The sequence below is a fragment of the Vicugna pacos genome, chromosome 3, assembly GCF_048564905.1.
Source record: "Vicugna pacos chromosome 3, VicPac4, whole genome shotgun sequence".
Classification (NCBI taxonomy): domain Eukaryota; kingdom Metazoa; phylum Chordata; class Mammalia; order Artiodactyla; family Camelidae; genus Vicugna; species Vicugna pacos.
This window is the reverse complement of record NC_132989.1, coordinates 95918901-95936955: the sequence shown is the minus strand read 5'-3', so window position 1 is coordinate 95936955 and position 18055 is coordinate 95918901. Positions and strand designations below refer to the sequence as shown.

The following is an 18055-nucleotide window of genomic DNA, read 5'->3' as shown; positions in this document are numbered from 1 at the left end:
CAATGCTCTTAAACAGTATTTTCAAGAATATCTTGTTCAAAGTTTATAAGAGCTGTAGATTGGAGAGTTAGTCTAGTATAAGCTACTCTGCCATTACTGGAACCAAAACTTATACCTTTTTTAAAACAGGAATTTTTTAAGAATACAATTTGGAGCTTTTGATGTAGTTACATAGTAGGCAATATTCTCTCTTCTTCAGTTTCCTAAAAGCCTGATTTAATTGGGAATAGGAGGCTGAAGAAGTGACAGAATTCAATTCCTAGAGTATTGCTATTGCATGTTCATCTAGGGAGCATGGGGAGAATGGTTGATTTTAAAGTCTGCTGATGAGTTAAAGATGGAACACAGTCAAAATAACCTGTGAAAGTCTCTGGATCACCCATTAAGTATATATGGTTTTGTGTATATTATCCTTTAGACTGTTCTATTATTTCCTTTTGGTCAATGTTGTTTACAAGCTTTAGTTCCTCAACTTATTCCTTTCATACAGGATAACAAAAGAGGAAGCAATTACCTTCCCACCTAAACAAAGTATTTCTCTTTCCATAATCAATTATTAGAAGATAGGAATTTTCTATTGTATTCAGGGACATGCTTTGACCATTTCAGGTTCAACTGCATCTAGTGCCTGAGTAAATCATCACAGATTATAAGGGCAGCAAAAAGCTATATTGCTTTCATAACTCTCTTTCTCTCAAGCATGCGCTTACCCTGTGGGTGGAGCTCAAGCCACACAGCTGAAATGTACACGTGATGCTATCCCATTCTATGCAGAATTTCCTACTTAAACTGAGACAAATTCCCTTTTTGTTTCTATAGTGGGGCCCTTTTGGATGTAAATTGCCTGAGTTTTAATAAACTACAAGAGATGTATTTCATCAAGACAAAGAAATTCTTACTGATTGGAGACAGCGAAATATGTGTGAAGCTTGAAAGAAAGAGCATGACTTGCAGAAAAATGAACATAGTCAAAATAGGTAAGAAGTTGTAAATGGGAGTATGTCATCACTTTTCAGATACCTGAAGACAGATACCTGTATCTGAATTTTCTGTATGTTAAAAGCAGACAGATCATGAGAACTATTTGCAGTAGAAAATATCAAATTTCCTAATGCACATAATTTTTTAAAAGGAAATGAAACTTTGAAGCTTATGCTATTAATTCCTACAGTGAGGAAATGTTGAGGGTCTTCAAACTCAACTATGAAAAAGGATGATTGGCAGTTGCAGATTGTAGGAAGGGTTCATCTGTGTGATGTGCCTAATGGAGCAAGGATTCCTGTCACTCACCTATATATGTCCTTTCCTTCCTCACCTAACCTTTTCCTGAATTCCCTATAATCTCCCCACTTACTTACCACATTCTGAGTGCATTTAGCTAAATTATCAAGTTATTTTAAAAAGTAAATATGCCTTTTTGTATTAGAGTTCTCCAGATGAAACAGAACTAATAAGATAGACAGATGGATAGATGGACAGGTAGATAGACAAATGGATGGATGGATGGATGGATAGATAGATAGATAGAGACAGACAGACAGACAGACAAGAAAAAGAGGTTTTCTTTAAGGAATTGGCTGTCATGATTGTCGGAGTTGGCAAGTCTGAAATGTGTAGAGTGAGCCAGAAGACTAGAAATTCAGGTAAGAGTGGATATCACAGTCTTGAGTCCACATTCCACAGGGCAAGCCAGGCAGTGTGGAAACTCAAGCAGGGTTTCTATGTTGTATTCTTATGCCAACATTGCTGCTTTGAGGAATCTCAGGCTTTGCTTTTAAGGCCTTCATCTGATTGGATGAAGCCCGCCACATCATGGAGGGTAATCTGTTTTACTCGAAGTCTACTGATTTCAATGTTAGCCATATCTTTCAAAAAATACCTTCAGACTAGTGTTTGGCCAAACTACTGGGCACCATAGCTTAGCCAAGTTGACACATGAAACTGCCATCACATCTTCCTAGGAGAATTATTGTTGAGCAGTGATGCGTAATTAAATCTGACGTGGCCTAGATTACTCATACTACACTTGGCAAAAAAAAGTAATAATAATTATATTACAAATAAAATTACAATTTGAATTGCTAAATTCATCTGTATGTTTCCCTTGGTTCTATATAATATGAATATATGTAGTAAAATGAATCAGTAAATCCATTCAATTATTGGGTTATAAGTCAATATTAATTACCAATTCTCCATTCAGTTACCAAGCAAGTAAATCAAAACAGATAGACACAAAAGTTTTTTCCATTACTTACAGATTTATGACACTGAAGTGAGTAAGGTTCTTTTTCAGAATCTCAGAGATACCCTGGTGGAGGGGAATGTCTAAGCCAGTTATGATGTATTAGTGCAATGGAATACTAACTTTTTGTATTCATTCTGCCTGTGGAGATTTACAAGTGAAACAATACATATGGGGGGAAAATTATTAAAGTGATGGAAGAGGTACATTCTTTTGCTGGTTTTAAATAGTATGGCTCTGTCTCACTCTATTCTCAACCCCTTCCCTTCATCCTTCTAAAAGAAAATTAACAGTAGGAGAGCAATACTCATTAGAGACAACAAAGAGAAACTTGGAACTTAGTCTTAGTTTTGTATCACTAAGATGGTAAAGAGTAAAAGCAGAAGTTCCATGTGTGAACAATTATCTTGTGAAAAAAAAAAAAAGCCGAGGTAGTAGAAAAGAGACATTAAGCACAACTAATACGAATGCTATCCAGGGGCGGGGTATGACAGGTATCTCTGAGTATGGGACACAAGCAGACTGGGTTTTGGTCATTTGGAGGTAAGGCTGCTATGGATGGATGTTTGGTTCGTGCACAGGGCAATATATCTAAAGGTTCACCACTTGCGTTGCAAATGTGTGTTCACTCTAAGCGAGCAGGCAGGGAAGGCAGAGATTCCCAATTCTCTGGCTGAGTCCTGAAGACCCTCCTTACTGAAACTCACACCAGCACACAGGCCCACGTGCATTTTACAGAGTGAGCATGTGAACACTCACGGCACACCCAGAGGCTCCCGGTGGCACCTACCCCATCTGAATCCCCAGATCTCGGATGCCCAGTGCTCATAGAGGTCCACATTCTGTACCACCCAGCAGACTGAAAACCTGATCAGCTGCCTCATCTGAGCGGCCAGGGGGAGAGACAGGGTGTGCACACCGCTGGTCACGTGGGTCTGTGAGAGAGTGGTGAGCACCCCGGGATGAGCAGGATGAGAGGCAGTGACGGTGTGTCTCTCAGTAGCATCTTGTTCTGGCTCCTAATGTGGCATTCCATAAATAGAAGTGTCATTTAAGTACATTTAAATTGGATGCTTCTGATGGAACCACAGAGCCAGAGCTTCGCAGCTACCTGCCCCCACACTTCCACCCCTTCCTTAGGTGTGGGCCCCCAGTAAGACTGGAGGGGCAGCTCCCTGTCTTCCCACTTTTCATGTCAAGGTAAATCTATATAACAGGTCAGGTTGTGCCAGGAATAAATTAACTTTTTAAAATGTTACCTGAGGAATGAGCACCTTTTTAAAATTTGCTCACAGACATTCACTGGGGCTGGAAGCAGACCTGTTTGGGGAGAGCCTGAACAAGCCGGCACCAGAGAGTGGAATACAGAAACACAAGTTAAGTGAAGGAGAGCGAGACTCGGAATCAGACAGAATTGGATTTAAATGCCATCCAGTTACTCTGCAGGAGCCTGAGCTGACGTGAATTAACCTCTCTGGGACTCAGCATCCATCCTCGTCAGCACAGCGGTGATGAGTGATGGCTGATGGAAGGCGGTGCAAGTAACACACTGGGCACTCAGCAGGCGTGCAGCCAGTACTAGCCTGTCCTTCCCTTAATGCTTCCATATTGAGAGGCCTTGGGAGACAGGGATAGGACAAGGAATTCCATGTGAGAGATCTGGTAGCAAATGTGTCTCAATCATTTCCTTGAATGGAAGGTAGGAACTGACTTGGCTGGTGTACCCTCTCTGGGTCTGTTTCTCTATACCCACTACCTTGCCTCCTGCTTCCCTTTGGGGTACCTTCCCTTTTTATAGGGCATCTACGGGTGAAAAAGGATAAACTTCCCCTTTCTTGAGACATCCAAGGGTAGAGAAGGAACCACTTCCTCTTTTTCAGTACCTCTGGAGTAAATCAATGCAGAAGACTCTTAGGAGCCACCACTGTGAGCAAGTGATTATGACAAGGGGGCCAAACTTCACCACACGAGCTCATTTTACTGGGTCAGCAAGTCAGTCTTAAAGCCCAGCTCACAGAGCCTAGAATCCAGCTCAGTCTGCTAAGTGAAATTTAGATAAACAAACACTCCCTCGTTAATGACAGGTTTAGGTTAGATTTTACCTTATATATCCGCCAATCTATCTGATGATGAGCCATGCAGACAAGTGGCTGCCCCATCCCTGCACAACTGACTCCCCAGGCTTTAGTGAGAGAGCAGCTGAGAGGCCAAGACAGGGAAGCCCCAAGTCAGTGGTGGGAGACGGCCTGACAGGCATGCGCTCCCAGGACTTCAGTACCTTTCTCAGGGTTTGTTCTACCCGAAATAATACCTATCTCCCTCCGACAGCGTTTCATGTATGGTGCATGTGATCCCATCAGAAGCTGTGTGAGTCAGGCAGGGAGGAGTTTGGAATTAACACAAACAAGACTGAAGGAGGGGGCAGCCCGAGGTCACATGGGAAGTTACAAGCCAGGGCCCGGAAGCAGGCCCTCAGCTCCTACGTAGCTGAGATGAGGTGGAAGGCCCCCAGCTTTTATTGGAACAATGAAGACTCAAAGTTCAAATACTCCTGCTTTGGGGAAAGTTAGTTACCAATTCTCTAGTACTCAAAGGGGAAGAGAATCTGTTTTAGTATAAAGTTAGCACTAGCTGCCAATAAACAGTAAGCACTGAAACATATCTCAAACACCGTAAGTTTATTTCTTGCTCACAGAAGAGCCAAAATGGGTGTTTCTAAGCTGTGGGTGGTGCTCCTCCAAGCAATACTCACAGCTTCTCCATCCGGTGGTTCCACTGCGACAACATGTTACTCCAAGTGGCAGAAGGGGACCGGGTATGGGGTCACACATGGGGGACTTCTGGGCCAGGATGGGAGGTGGTGCACGTCACTTCTGCCCACATCCTGCACAAGACCACACCCAGCAGCGAGGGAGGCTGGGGAATGTAGTCAGGCTTTGAATCAGAAAGAAGAAGGGGTTTTTACTGACCCAGAAAAGGGGTGTGATTTTTCAGAGCAGATGAACTTTAAAACCAGTCATTATTTCTTTGACTACCCTCCAGATTGACCTCATTTCTTTTTCTTTCCAGTTAAACCTGAGGCTCCTTTTGACGTAAGAGTCATCTATCGCGAGGCAGCAAATGACTTTGTGGTGACATTTAATACATCGCACTTGCGAAAGAAGTATGTGAAAGAATTAATGCATGAGGTAGCCTACCGCCAGGAAAAAAACGAAAACAATTGGGTGGTATGTAGGTTTTCTTTTTATACATGCGGTTCTTTATTAAACAATAGGAAACACTTCACTGTAAAAATCCGTAAAACCTTATAAGCGAACATTTTGTAAATAGAATCTATACTACAGTTAAAGAAGTAACACAGTTATTTATATGCAATACTGACAAATTTGGCATTTATTGAAAAGAAATTGAAAATTATAAACTCAGAGCATTATTGTCATGCTCTTTGCCGATACCTCACCAGTACTGACAGCACAGCCCTGAGAGCGCCGGTCCCCCCGATGCTGCTTACAGTTATACGCTATGAAATTTAGGAGTATGTATATAAAAATATACTTAAGAAGAAAGTTACATATATAAATTAAAATATTGTAAATATATAAAACTATAAAATAGAAACTTTTTAATGTTATGTATTTTATTGTTTCAAAGGTACATTTACCTAGGGAGGATCCCTAGTAACTTTCTGTTCAAAATATGCTTTTTACTGAAAGAAACTTCCCAAAGTGTAAAGGTTTAGGCCTCACAAAATGTGGATCTTCTCTGGCTTGTTCTTTTCCTAGGTCTCATTTTTTTTTCTTGCCCTATTTTTTGTCTTTATAATGTCTCTCAATTAGATATTTAGACTGACTGTATAAATTGAGAACAAATTCATCCTCTTTATCTGGGGGCCTTAAAAAGAATCACATTTAGCACAACTCTCACAGGCAAATCAGGCAAAAACAAAATCACCAAATCATAGCCACAGTTTGGTTTATGGGAGTTGTGGAAACAGCCTGAAGTAAGTAGCAGAGGAGGTGGAATGTTTTTCTTCATTTTTTTGAAGCCTGAGTTCTTAAATCCTTAAAGTATCAGCTTAATTTGCACCCTTCATAATCTGGAGGGTTATTTAGACTCCACAAGTCATTGCAGTTGGAGTGGTCTGGCTGTCCCTGCAATCTTTTGGGGGAAGAAAGTGGGGGAAAAAAGTAAAATGTCCCAGATTTTCAGGTTCCTCTGACATCACTGGCTTAACTTTCAGCCTTTTTGTACCACATGGACAAAAAAAGAGGTGCTAGTTGCTTTCTCCAGGGGGAGACAGACCCTCCTTACCCATACTGTTTCCTTTTCTCAGGCCAGGATCAGCCTTGATTGTTTGCAGTTTGCTGCTGTATACAACTTACACGAGTGTAATGCCTGCTCTAGACCACCTTCCCCTTCCTTCTGTCCTCCCCCACTGCACGCACGCACACACGCATGCACACACACACACATACACACACACACTGATGCCCTCTTCCAGTCTTCATCTGAAAATTGCATCAATGGGCAAGCAACTCTGGTAAAGAAAGGAAGGATTTTGAATAAATGGCACTAGGACAATCAGTTAACTGGGGAAAAAAATAACTTACATGCCCCACTTGCTCCATATAACAAAAAAAATTAAAACAAAAGATGATTTAGAGAAATTACATAAAAGTGAAACTCTAAACAGGCTAAAAAGTATGTAGGTAAATGTTTATATAATCTTGAGATGAAGAGGATCATACTAAGCATAGAACCAGTAAAATAAAGCAAAATATGGAAACTTGTGATTACATGAAACCTTATAAAGGTTTATGAACGTCAGCATGCACAATAATCAAAGTCATAAGACACATTAGAAATTAGGATTAAATTGCCACACATACAATTGACAGATGGTTAATATTCTAAAAATATAAAGAGGTCTTATAAATCATTAAGAAAAGGACAAATGTAACAATAGAAAAATTAGCAAAAAATTTGGAAATGTCTCACAAAACAGGAAATACATAATTTGAATAAATATAAGGAAACTAATAATCAAATATAAATGTAAATAACAATGGTTGTTATCAAGTTGTTAGAGCATGTTTTCCTCTTAAGAATGATACACGTTGTTGGAGAGACTGTTGTCTCCATATTGCTATTGACAATGTAGAGTGATATCTTTTTAGAGGAAAATGATCCTTGTTCACTAACCTTACCATTCCCTTTCATCTCCCCCTGTGATGTGAAAGGGGCAAGAAAGAAAAAGAAGAGATTAGAGTGTGGAAAGGAAGGTGGGAGCCTGGGAGTGATTTACATCCTCCCTGAGTGGGAGAGCCCAGCTCACCTGAATAAAGACCCATTGAACCACTGCCTTCTTTGGCAGCTTGTAGCGTCCTTTGTGAACTTGCACACTCTGCCCCAAGTCTGCTCTGACTCCTCCGCGTCCAGGCTCCTTTTCCTAACCAGTATGAGAGAACCTCGAGATAGAGCCCACTTGACTAAAGACACTCAACTTGAAATGATTTGGGAGATGTGGGCATCACCTCTTTTTCCATCATAAAAATGTAGTGGCACTTTTTGCTCTTTAGCACGTGAACTTATCCAGTACAAAGCTGATGCTCCTGCAGAGAAATCTACAACCCGATGCAATGTATGAGATTAAAGTTCGGTCCATCCCTGACACCAACTATTTTGAAGGCTTCTGGAGTGAATGGAGTCCAAGTTTCCACTTCAGAACTCCAGAGACCAGTATCACAGGTGAGAAGTGACTAGAGTCTGTTCCCCAGCACCCCTTTGTAGTGCTTGGCATGTCAAAGTGTGTGAACGAGAGAGATGAAATGAAGCCGCAAATTAGGACTCCCCGGAGGGCATTCTAACTTACTTTGGAAAATGACCCTCCATCTTTCCCCATTTTGTAAAGAATATGCAAGGGATGGAAGTAGAACCCTTAGTCACTGATCAGCTGATGTAGGATGTCTGGACTCCACTGCTCTGAGTACTTCTTGGAGCTGCTAATGGTCTGAACAAAATCCCCACCAACTACCTCCACTTTACCAGTGTAGCCTGGGATCCCAAAGGCTGAGCCCTCTAAGTCCCCTTCAGAGAACACCTTTGCAGATGGCAGATGAACAGGCTGGTGTGGCTTTCCCATGCCTTCTTTCCTAGAATAATAAAGATATCCTGGAAGATTAGGAAGTGAGAATAGCCAGAAGAGCCGAAGAACATGGCTCAGGCAGACCCCTGGGACATGAAGCACCCCACACATACCTTCCCTCTGTAGGATGAGCGGAATTGTTCTGCAGTACCAGCCTCCCATCCTCACCCTAGGAATTGCTGAGCTGCAGGGTAGAGCATCCGCTGATCATCCCCCTGCTCAACTTCTTTCTCTTGGCGGTGGAGTCAGGGATGGAGTGCCATTACCTTTAATGCTAAGTCATGTTTACATTTCAAGTGACAGAGTTTCTGGACCTGGTCACCTAAGTCAGTGCCACTTACTGAAGCCAAAATTCCCCCGGAAACACTAGTACATCATCCCGTGTACTGAAGAGCAACTTTCAAGAAATCATAAATGGGCTCAAGTCATTAAATAAACTCAGAGCATCCTGAAAGTCTCCTCCACCATGTGCTTAATGACTGCTAACCAAGATCTATTCTTGCATTCCAGGGCAGATGGATCCTGTTGCACTAACTATCAGCATTCTGAGTTTCTTCTCTGTGGCTCTTGTGGTCATTTTGGCCTGTGTGTTATGGAAAAAAAGGTGAATTTCTTTAACTAATCAAGAGAGTGGTTATGTGGAACTCCAGACAGTCAGAGCTCTAATCCTATTTTTTGATGAGAAAACTACAAAGGGGAAATAAGGCATCTCAGGAATTACAATGCCCAACATCCCTTCTTATCCTCAGGCACTGGTGAATTTCCACAGTTAATTTCATAAAAGGTAAAAATATATAACAACATAGGACTAGCTTTCTGCTAAATCTTTCCTCCAAAGTATCCTAAAGAAGTAGGCACCATGTTTCCAGAATGCCTGGACAGCTGGAGGCACCCGTAAAAAATACAGAATGTGTTCGAAGTCTACACTTTCGGCACACAAATTCGTGGGACTTTTGCATTCTATCCCATGATAGAGCCATGCTTGTTTCATCATTAAAGTGATATTTTAGACATGCACCAGTCAAGTTATTAATGTTTTAGAAAGATGTTCTCAGCAAAGGGTCCTATATCCCCAAGATGCTCCAGCTTGACAAGTACCACCCAAAGCAATTACCCTTATGTCTCGCTTCTACCAAAATCAGAGCAGAGGAGTTGCTGCCAATAAAGAGAAGGAATGAGATGACAACACCTATTTTGGGGAGTAGGTGAGCAGATCAGAGTTTTGTTTCACAGCTAAACCATTGCCAAGCCTCCTTGCTCCTCTTCTCTAGAGCTCTTTCCTGGGAGTGTCACATCATTTTCTTGCTCACAGAGTAGATCACTGGTAATGTTCCCTGGTCCAGCTCTTCCCTGGATTGGTAGGATACTGAGGCCCAGATAAGGCAAGTCACCATCCAAGGTCACACCTAGTTGTGGCAGAGCCTAGACTAGAAATCTGCTCTTCTGGCTGCTGGCTCAGAATGAGCGGAAGAATATATTATGCCTGCTCCTTCTGCCATTCATTTCCTCTTCAATGTCCTCTGGTTTCAGGATTAAGCCTATGGTGTGGCCCAGTCTCCCTGATCATAAGAAGACTCTGGAACAACTGTGCAAGAAACCAAAAAAGGTGAGTGCTTCTCTCACTGTGTTGAAGGCACCCCAGTAGCCAAGAATGAGATTGCAGGATGAGGAAGAGCTGGACCTCAAGTTTTGGTCTTTGATGCGTCACATAACCAGGGTCCCTCATAAGATGCCAGCTGCAGGTTCCTGGAGGTAGGAAACAAAAATGAGATACAAGTCTCAGAATTTCCCAGGCCTCCCAAGGGCTAGAGGGCATGGCCAGTGATCATTTTAGACCCTGAAGTGTCATAGCACCTCCAGAGGCAAAGAGTCAGCTAGCCCATGTGGGTAGTTCTCTGACATTTCCTGGTGAACCCCTGTTGGAAAGTTCTTCAGATCTTTTCCTGAGCAGAACATTTGGTGATGTGTCTCTCTGGTGCAGTCTTAATGCCTTCTCTCTTTTTTTGGTGCAGAATTTGAATGTGAGTTTCAATCCCGAAAGTTTCCTGGACTGTCAGATTCATAAGGTAGATGGCATTCAAGCTAGAGATGAAGCAGAAGGCTTTCTGCAAGACCCTCTTCCTTCACAACCAGAGGATTCTGAGAAACAGAGGCTCGGAGAGGGTATGCAGGGCCCAAACTGGCCCTCCGAGCATCCAGTCTTCACCCCAAAAACTTTCATAGGAGAATCACCATTCAGATGCCTGGCTGGGAATATCAGTGTATGCGATGCCCCAGTGCTCCCCTCCTCCAGGTCCCCAGACTGCAGGGAAGGTGGCAAGAACGGGCCACTCGTGCACCAGGACTTGCTGCTTGGCCCTGGAACTACAAACAGCACCCTGCCCTCTCCATTTCCTTTCCAGTCAGGAATCCTGACACTGAATCCTGCTGCCCAGGGACAGCCCGCCCTCACTTCCCTGGGATCAAGTCAAGAGGAAGCGTATGTTACCATGTCCAGCTTCTACCAAAACCAGTGAATTGCAAGAAACCCAAGACCAGAACCATTGTGATGAACAAAGATGACTGAATCCTACTCTTTCTCACAGCACAAAGAAGACAAAACTAACGCAGCCCCTCTGCATGATCTGCAGGACTCTGAAACATCGCTTTGACCATGCCTCCCCACTTCAGCGGCATTCAGCAGGAGGCAGGAGCATTCTGCATCAGGCAACTCTGGTGATTCAGTTATTTTAGGAAGGAAAAAAGCAGAAAAGAGTAAAAGAAAGGGTGGGGGAAAGCATGGGGGGACAGGGGAAGCAGAAAGGGAGCAAAGGAAGAAAGAAGGAAAGGAGAATGAGAATGATCGATACCATTATTAGCACTTACTGTATACACAGTGCTGTGCTACGTGCCTGCACATCTTGTCTCACTGCATCTTCACAATAATCCTGGGAGGTGGGTGCAATTATTATTGTTCTCTTTGCTATAGACGGTGAAACAGTGGCTTAAATTAACTTATCCGTGTTCCCCAACCAGCAAGGAATAGAACCAAGATTTGCTGCCCAGGAGTCTAACTGCAGTCCCCTCCGAACCAGGCTCCTTTCTCCTACTAGGGACTGTCCCACTCCTGATAGCCAAACCTCGCTAATAACAAGGTGACCCTATAGTTTATTGTCCAAACTGGGTCACTTTTGAAAGCAAAAGAGAAAGGTACAAGTAGCCACTCCAGGACAACAAGTGTAAACCAGGAATATACCAGACAAATGGGGACATCTGGTCACCCAAACCAAAAAGGCTATGAGGAAGACAGTGGGAAGGGAATGGTCTCACGATGTGTGAATCCAGCCATACCTACAAAAAGTGGAGAAGGCAAGAAAGAGCCACAAAGCTCATTTCATTTCATTTTTTCTGAAAAAATACTCAAAGAATAATCAACTAGAAGCCCAGAATTTCTATTAATAGTTGCCAAGAGCAAGATCTTCTTGCTCCCCCCACCCAACCGCATCCACTGATGATGGGAGAACACGTGCCTGACTCTGGACGCTGGTGCATTCGAGCAATAAGCCAGGAAACAACCTTTCTATGTGCGCAGGGACCACCCAACCCAAATTCACCTGCTGTCCGGATGTCTACTGCCGTGGATATTGCCACAAATTTCGCGGAGAAGGCACTACAAGCATACGCAGTGAGTGAACTGACTGCGACCGTGTTCTTAAAGATATGGAGGAAAGACATACTGTTAGCATCTGGCAAGTGTCTTCTTACATTTCTTGGTCTAGAATAAGTTTCTAAAGTCTATCTATTCCAAAGCCAAGTCAAGGCAGTGGAGCGGTGTCAGCTGAGCCTACCCCAACAGCCCCCCAAGGCCCCTCTGCACACAGACCCCGGCAGAGCAGAGGCAGCAGGGGGAAGGAAAGAAACACATCGGTCCAGGACTGATGCTGTTGTTTGCGAGTTTGTCCTCACAGTTGTTGTCTACATTTTACGTTTTTCTTTGTTCTGTTTTTAGTTTGTTTTGGGAGAGACTAAGTCTTTTTAATTTTTAAAATTCTTTGGTTTGCTTTGTTTTGTGATGTCTATCAAGAGAGTTTTAACTCGTGGACTCATGGGCCTTATCTGTGGGCTCAGAGGACTAATAATTGTCAGACCAGCTTATTCTTCAGTTGAGTGGTGTCCTTTCCAAGTCCTCTCCAAGTGTGAATCAGTTGTGCTGACTGTCAGTCCATAACCCCTTAGATTTTCTCAGTGCTTTTGTGACTTTTCAAAGCACTTCGGTGAGCATTATCCCTTTCATTTCCTTGACAGGTATTTAAGACAAATAAGTTTGCGACCCTGCCCCCATAAAGTGAAAAATTTAATGAAAGGCAGCTTTGTAAACAAATGATGATAGTAACACAGAATGCTATCATGGAGGCATGTTCAGAGTGCCCTGTCGGAGGCAGTCAGGGAAAACGCCACAAGAGTGGTGTACCTCTGCGTGGAGGAAAGGCAGAATCTGCCTGGCATGTAAGCAGCAGAAGGTATTTTCCACCAGGTGGACACGGGTTCTCTACCTTCGGTAGAAATGCAAGCCACGTCTCAAGGAAGAGATCATCACAGAAAACCTCACGCCCAGCCGAGCTCTCTTGCACCTTATCCAGAGGTCCTATTGTATTATCTTTGCCTTATGGGAAAATTCGGACACAGAGAGGACAGATAAGTTATTCAAACTTACACACTGAAGCTGTAAGTTTGTATCCCTTGTAAACATAGCAATCTCTCAAAGAAAAGAGGAGCTAGGTCCAGAGGAAGATCAAGGTCCCCCCGGCTCTATACCCCTGTTTCAATGTTGTTTGGCACAGTTTATCATTTGAATTGAGCGTGTGAATGTCTGTCTGTTACTGGAGGCATGTAAAATCCATGTATCATACTCTTATGTAATCATAACTGCTGCTAATGCTTGATTATATACTCAGGGACAATGTCTAATGTAAGATCGCAAATTTGTTCTGACCAACCCCCTGTGGTTTTTATTAAGAAAGAAAAACTCCTGGTCAGGGACATTGTATAAATCAAAGATGTAAACTGCTGATTCTGTGTAACATAAAATGAAAAGAAAACATAAATAGGCGGAGAATTTGGTCAATTAAACAACCATGTCTGAGTCTAGGGGACGCTGGCTTACTGGATGGATTGACCAGATTTTGCCTCTCCCTTCATTCTGATTTCCAAGGGCGTTTGCTGCAGAGAAGCCAAGTGTGGGCTGTTTCAAATGTGTATTTTCCAGACTTGTGTTTTCATAGCGTTTCTAGAGAGGCGGCAAGACTCAGAACTGGCCAGGAAGACGGTGAGCCTATGTGATCAGATAGCCAGAGTGATGTGTATCAGATGCCATTTCTGACAGCTCAGTGGTTTTTCTCTGGGGTTATTCTTAAGAATATCCATCGTTCACTACACTGAAAGTCTCTGATTTGACTATATACTTCCCACATGCATTACAAATATTTTGCAGAGCTGCTAAGTATAATTATCCGATGTGTGTGACAATCATATATTTAATTAAATGCTGTAAAACTCTCTGCGAGTGTACTTGTCTTTTGTGAGAAATACATAGACGGCTCTCCAGAATAGGCCACGGTTCTTCTCAGCCACTGGAAATAGCCTGGCACCATTTGCTGTCATTTTTTTAGCTTGGATTTTCAGAACCCTTTTTTCAACAATTAAGTAATTAGTTTGCAAACGAATGAATTAACTGCAATTTGTTGAGAATCTGCCTTGCATCACTTTGCACCGTGCTGAGCACTGAGGATACAGAGGTGAGAGGAGATGTTCCCAGCTCCCAGACACATGGGGACAAAGACACATAGAAATAGTTACGATGTTGTACCATTACATTAAGTCACAATTCTGAGCTTTAAGCAATAGGAACCAGCTTTGGTTAATTTGATCGCAAAAGGGATTTAGTAAAAGTTAGGAGAGGGTTCCCAGAATAACTGGAAGGGCCAAAGAATGAAACATGGAGCCACAGAGTCACCCCTTATCTCAACCACTGGTACCTCCAGAAACTGAAAACAGCCACCTTCACCTTCCAGAGCAGACTGAGCAGCGTCATCCAATAGCTTCACATTATTGGCCCAGAGCTGGCGCCCATTGTTGACAACAACGGGCCTTGTCCATCATGTGCCTGGGTGCCAGCAATGGGAGTCATAAAAGAGAAGAGCGGGTGTTTTCACTTTCTCCAGTGAGAGGCAGGGCTCTGCCTCATGGAGTGGGACCTTCCCCAAATATAGAAAGTAAGTTCTGCTGTCAGATGAGGAAAAAAAGAACAAGGACACATTAAGGAAGAAGCGCCAAGAAGGGGTGACTTGGAGGACGCCACACCCGATGTGGCGGTGCAGAGTGAGTGGGAGTGTGCCAGGTAAGGTCCAGAGTAGAGAGAGGGCATTTCTGGGTAGAGGAAGCATCACATTCAAAGTGATGGAGCCGTGATGGAGTATGGTCCATCTGGGGAGTTACAGATACAGTAGGTGACGTCTCCTTATCTGTCCCAGCTGGGGACAGTAGTGTGTTGGCGGTTACTTCTGAAAGCCAGACCTAGGGCACTTTCATAAAAAAAAATTATATATCTGTGTTGAACAATTTATTTTAATTTAAAACATATGAGTGTATGTCCATCCAGCACTCTTTTGTGACAAGGCCAAGGCTGTTCCTCTGGGTGTGCAGTCACACACCCCAGTAACACTTCAACTACTCTAGTTTTGCATTCTTTAAAATGGAAAAGGACTTTTGAAGAAATCTGTGTAGCCACCTACCCTTTTAAAGATATCCTTCCATCCCAGTCTTTTACCATCATGTTTCCCAACTTGTTTGCTAACGATATTCTTTCAAGATACCTTTATCAAGTCTTCTCAAACCACTGGAGGTAGTTCTCATGAATCAACAGGAGTCTATTTTTGGCATCCTCGCATTTCTCCAGCTCACATCATGAAATTATAGTAACAAGTCCGACTGGCATCCCCGAGTTTGGGAACACACACAACTGACTCGGTGAGCTTATGTCTTTCTTGTTGGGCACTAGAGGACAAACTGCCAATGGCCAAGTCTCGATGTGAGTGTCAATGTATCTCGCAGACAATGGAGTGTGCTGGTCCATATGGCAGGTGGTTTGGTGGAAACATCTACAGGCATCTACTTAGCCTGACATCCCTCATCCAGAAAGTCGGCTGAGCGGTGGCTGAGATGGCACTTGGCAGAACTGGTGGAGTCAATGACTAAGCATTTAGACTGACATGCCAGTCTAAGAAGTCTTGATTTAGTTTGCCGGAAGAGAGTACTGGGAGGATGTTAATCAGGGGTGTGGGATAGTAAATTTCATGTTGGTGCCAGGGTTTATGGAGGAATCTTATTGCACTTTGTACTTAGCTGTATTGTCAGCACACTGATTTGGAGCTGCCTAATTTGTCTGACCACCACTCCGCCCATGGGCTTCTGAGTACTCTGGCAGAGAGAGCTCCGACTTACTGGGCTTTATGTCTGCTGCTAAACGCAGTACCTGAAGTCTAGAAGGCGCTCAACCATAAACATAGGATGACTGAATCAACATATTAATAAGTTATGCCGTAGTAGTTAATGAACTTCTTCATCACCATTCATGACAAAAGAATGCCAAGCCAGGACGCTCAGGCTGAGGCAGGCACAGCACCCCTGAGAGAGCAGCCCATCTGGGCAGCCATGTGTGAGGCATCAGTTGTCTTTTGCATCCACAGTTACCTCCTCAGCTGCGCTCTTAACCACTGTAACCACAGAAGCGGAGAAACAATATGGCGGGATAGGGTGGGGAAGAATTTTCCAAAGTTTCATTTCTTTCATGAGGATCTGAATTTAATTTTGTTTGTTCAATTATTTAGTGTATTTTAGATGCGCATTTGAAGTCTAACCCAGCTTCTGAATTTGAATAGCTTGTGGCATTTGTGTGGGATTTGTGTGTTGCTTGCAATGAGGCAGCTGCTCAGACAAAGAACGTGAGATGCATGAAACCTGGTGGGTCCGAGGGACACGTTACCACTGCTCAGGACACTGGTAAAAACCAAATGTGACGCAAACAACACACAAAGCCCCTGAGGTTTGAAAAATCAAATTTCAAGTCTGAATTCTGTAGAAGAAATACTTGAGTTTAATCTATTGGATCCCTCAATGATAAATTATGAAGATCAATTCCTTTCTACTCTTGGTAAAGATCTATCATCAAGAAGGAGTTAAGAACTTACAGAGACTGAGAAGGACCTTTTTTTATGACAAATTAGTTGTTGCAAAGTATAAACTGCATTAATCATTTGACAAAATGCAAAATAATCAGAAAACATTTTAATATTGAGCTAAAGATACTGTTATTCACTGATAATCGTGAAATACTACTTTTATATCCTATGGAATAATTAGTTTCATTAGATGAAAGTTCAATAAATGCTTCAGCATGAGACTGATGAATATGCTATAAAATCCCCTTTTTACTTATTAATAAATTTTTGTGAATTTTAGTAGGAATTTGCCAAGGTAGGTTTGAGTGATGCTTAGGGTTTATTTTTTCTAATAAAATTCTTCAGCAAAATAAGAATGAAACATAAACCAGGATAGTGCTCAATGGGGAAATATTAAAGGTTATACTCCGTTATATTTAGAGATAACACAAAAGAAATTCCACTGTCACCACACTTAATGTTGTCCTAGAAATGCTAGGAAATGCAAGCAGACAAGGAGAAAAGTAAGAAACATGTATATTAGACAAGAAGAAACCAAATGATGATTGTTGGCAGATGAAATGAATGCATATCTGGAGAATACAAGGAGATCAAGTGAAAAAAAAAATACACTAAAAGACACAAAGACTCGGAACTTTGATTACAACATTTTCAGAGATTGACTTATTTCTTTAAATCTTTAGTGAAACTTCATTACTAAACTAATACTTGCTTCCTCCCCAAAATTCAAGAAACACGGACATATGGGCATATGTAATGTAACAAGTAAAAGTGCTACTCGTCTATACCACTCATAATACCTAATAACTGATGTGCAGTCTTCCACATCTTGTACGTATATATATATGCTATTATTCCAAATATCACATGGGAAAATACGTGTTCAAGAAGAGCTTGCACAATTCTGGAGAAGAAAAGAATTGAGAAGAAACTAACTATAAGAGAGATTTTTACATTTTATTCACATTTTAATGGCAATCAATATAAATTATTATCATGATACACTTAGAAGTAAAAAAATTACAGATATCCTTGGCTATATTGTCTTCTTTTTCTTTTCTTTTTTTGATAGAACAATCATTGGAATGTAATAGAGAACCTGTATCCAGATCTGTATACTTAAAAGGAATTTACTATTTCTAATCAACATAATAAAGGTAGATTATTTTTTATAAGGAGAGAGAGATTGAAACAACAAACTAGCCACTTATGGATAAAAAGGAAAGTGCTAACCAACTTCTTATACCAAAATAAATCTTACATGGATCAAAGAAATAAATAATGTAAAAAATGAAAACCAATAAGCCAGAAGACAAAAGTGAATCACTTTATACATTTTTAATATGGAAAGCATTTTTAAATAAGAAGTAAAACCCAGAAGCCATAATGATTGATACATTTGATTATAAAAAATTTAGAATATTAGTAAATTTTATTGCATTTTCAAAA

At 41.9% G+C, this 18055-nt stretch overlaps 1 protein-coding gene across 2 annotated transcripts in view; it reads left to right on the top strand.

The window, feature by feature from the left end:
• Window positions 1–13925, top strand: part of IL7R (interleukin 7 receptor) — a 29527-nt gene extending 15602 nt beyond the window's left edge. For both annotated transcript variants that reach the window (XM_031676703.2, XM_006199663.4), the window contains exons 3-8: window positions 820–977; window positions 5315–5472; window positions 7825–7993; window positions 8901–8994; window positions 9921–9996; window positions 10403–13925. In XM_031676703.2, the coding sequence (XP_031532563.1) occupies window positions 869–977; window positions 5315–5472; window positions 7825–7993; window positions 8901–8994; window positions 9921–9996; window positions 10403–10906 (1110 nt within the window). In that variant the 5' untranslated portion in view covers window positions 820–868 and the 3' untranslated portion in view covers window positions 10907–13925. The remainder of the gene's footprint in view (window positions 1–819; window positions 978–5314; window positions 5473–7824; window positions 7994–8900; window positions 8995–9920; window positions 9997–10402) is intronic.
• Window positions 13926–18055: the final 4130 nt, after the last annotated feature.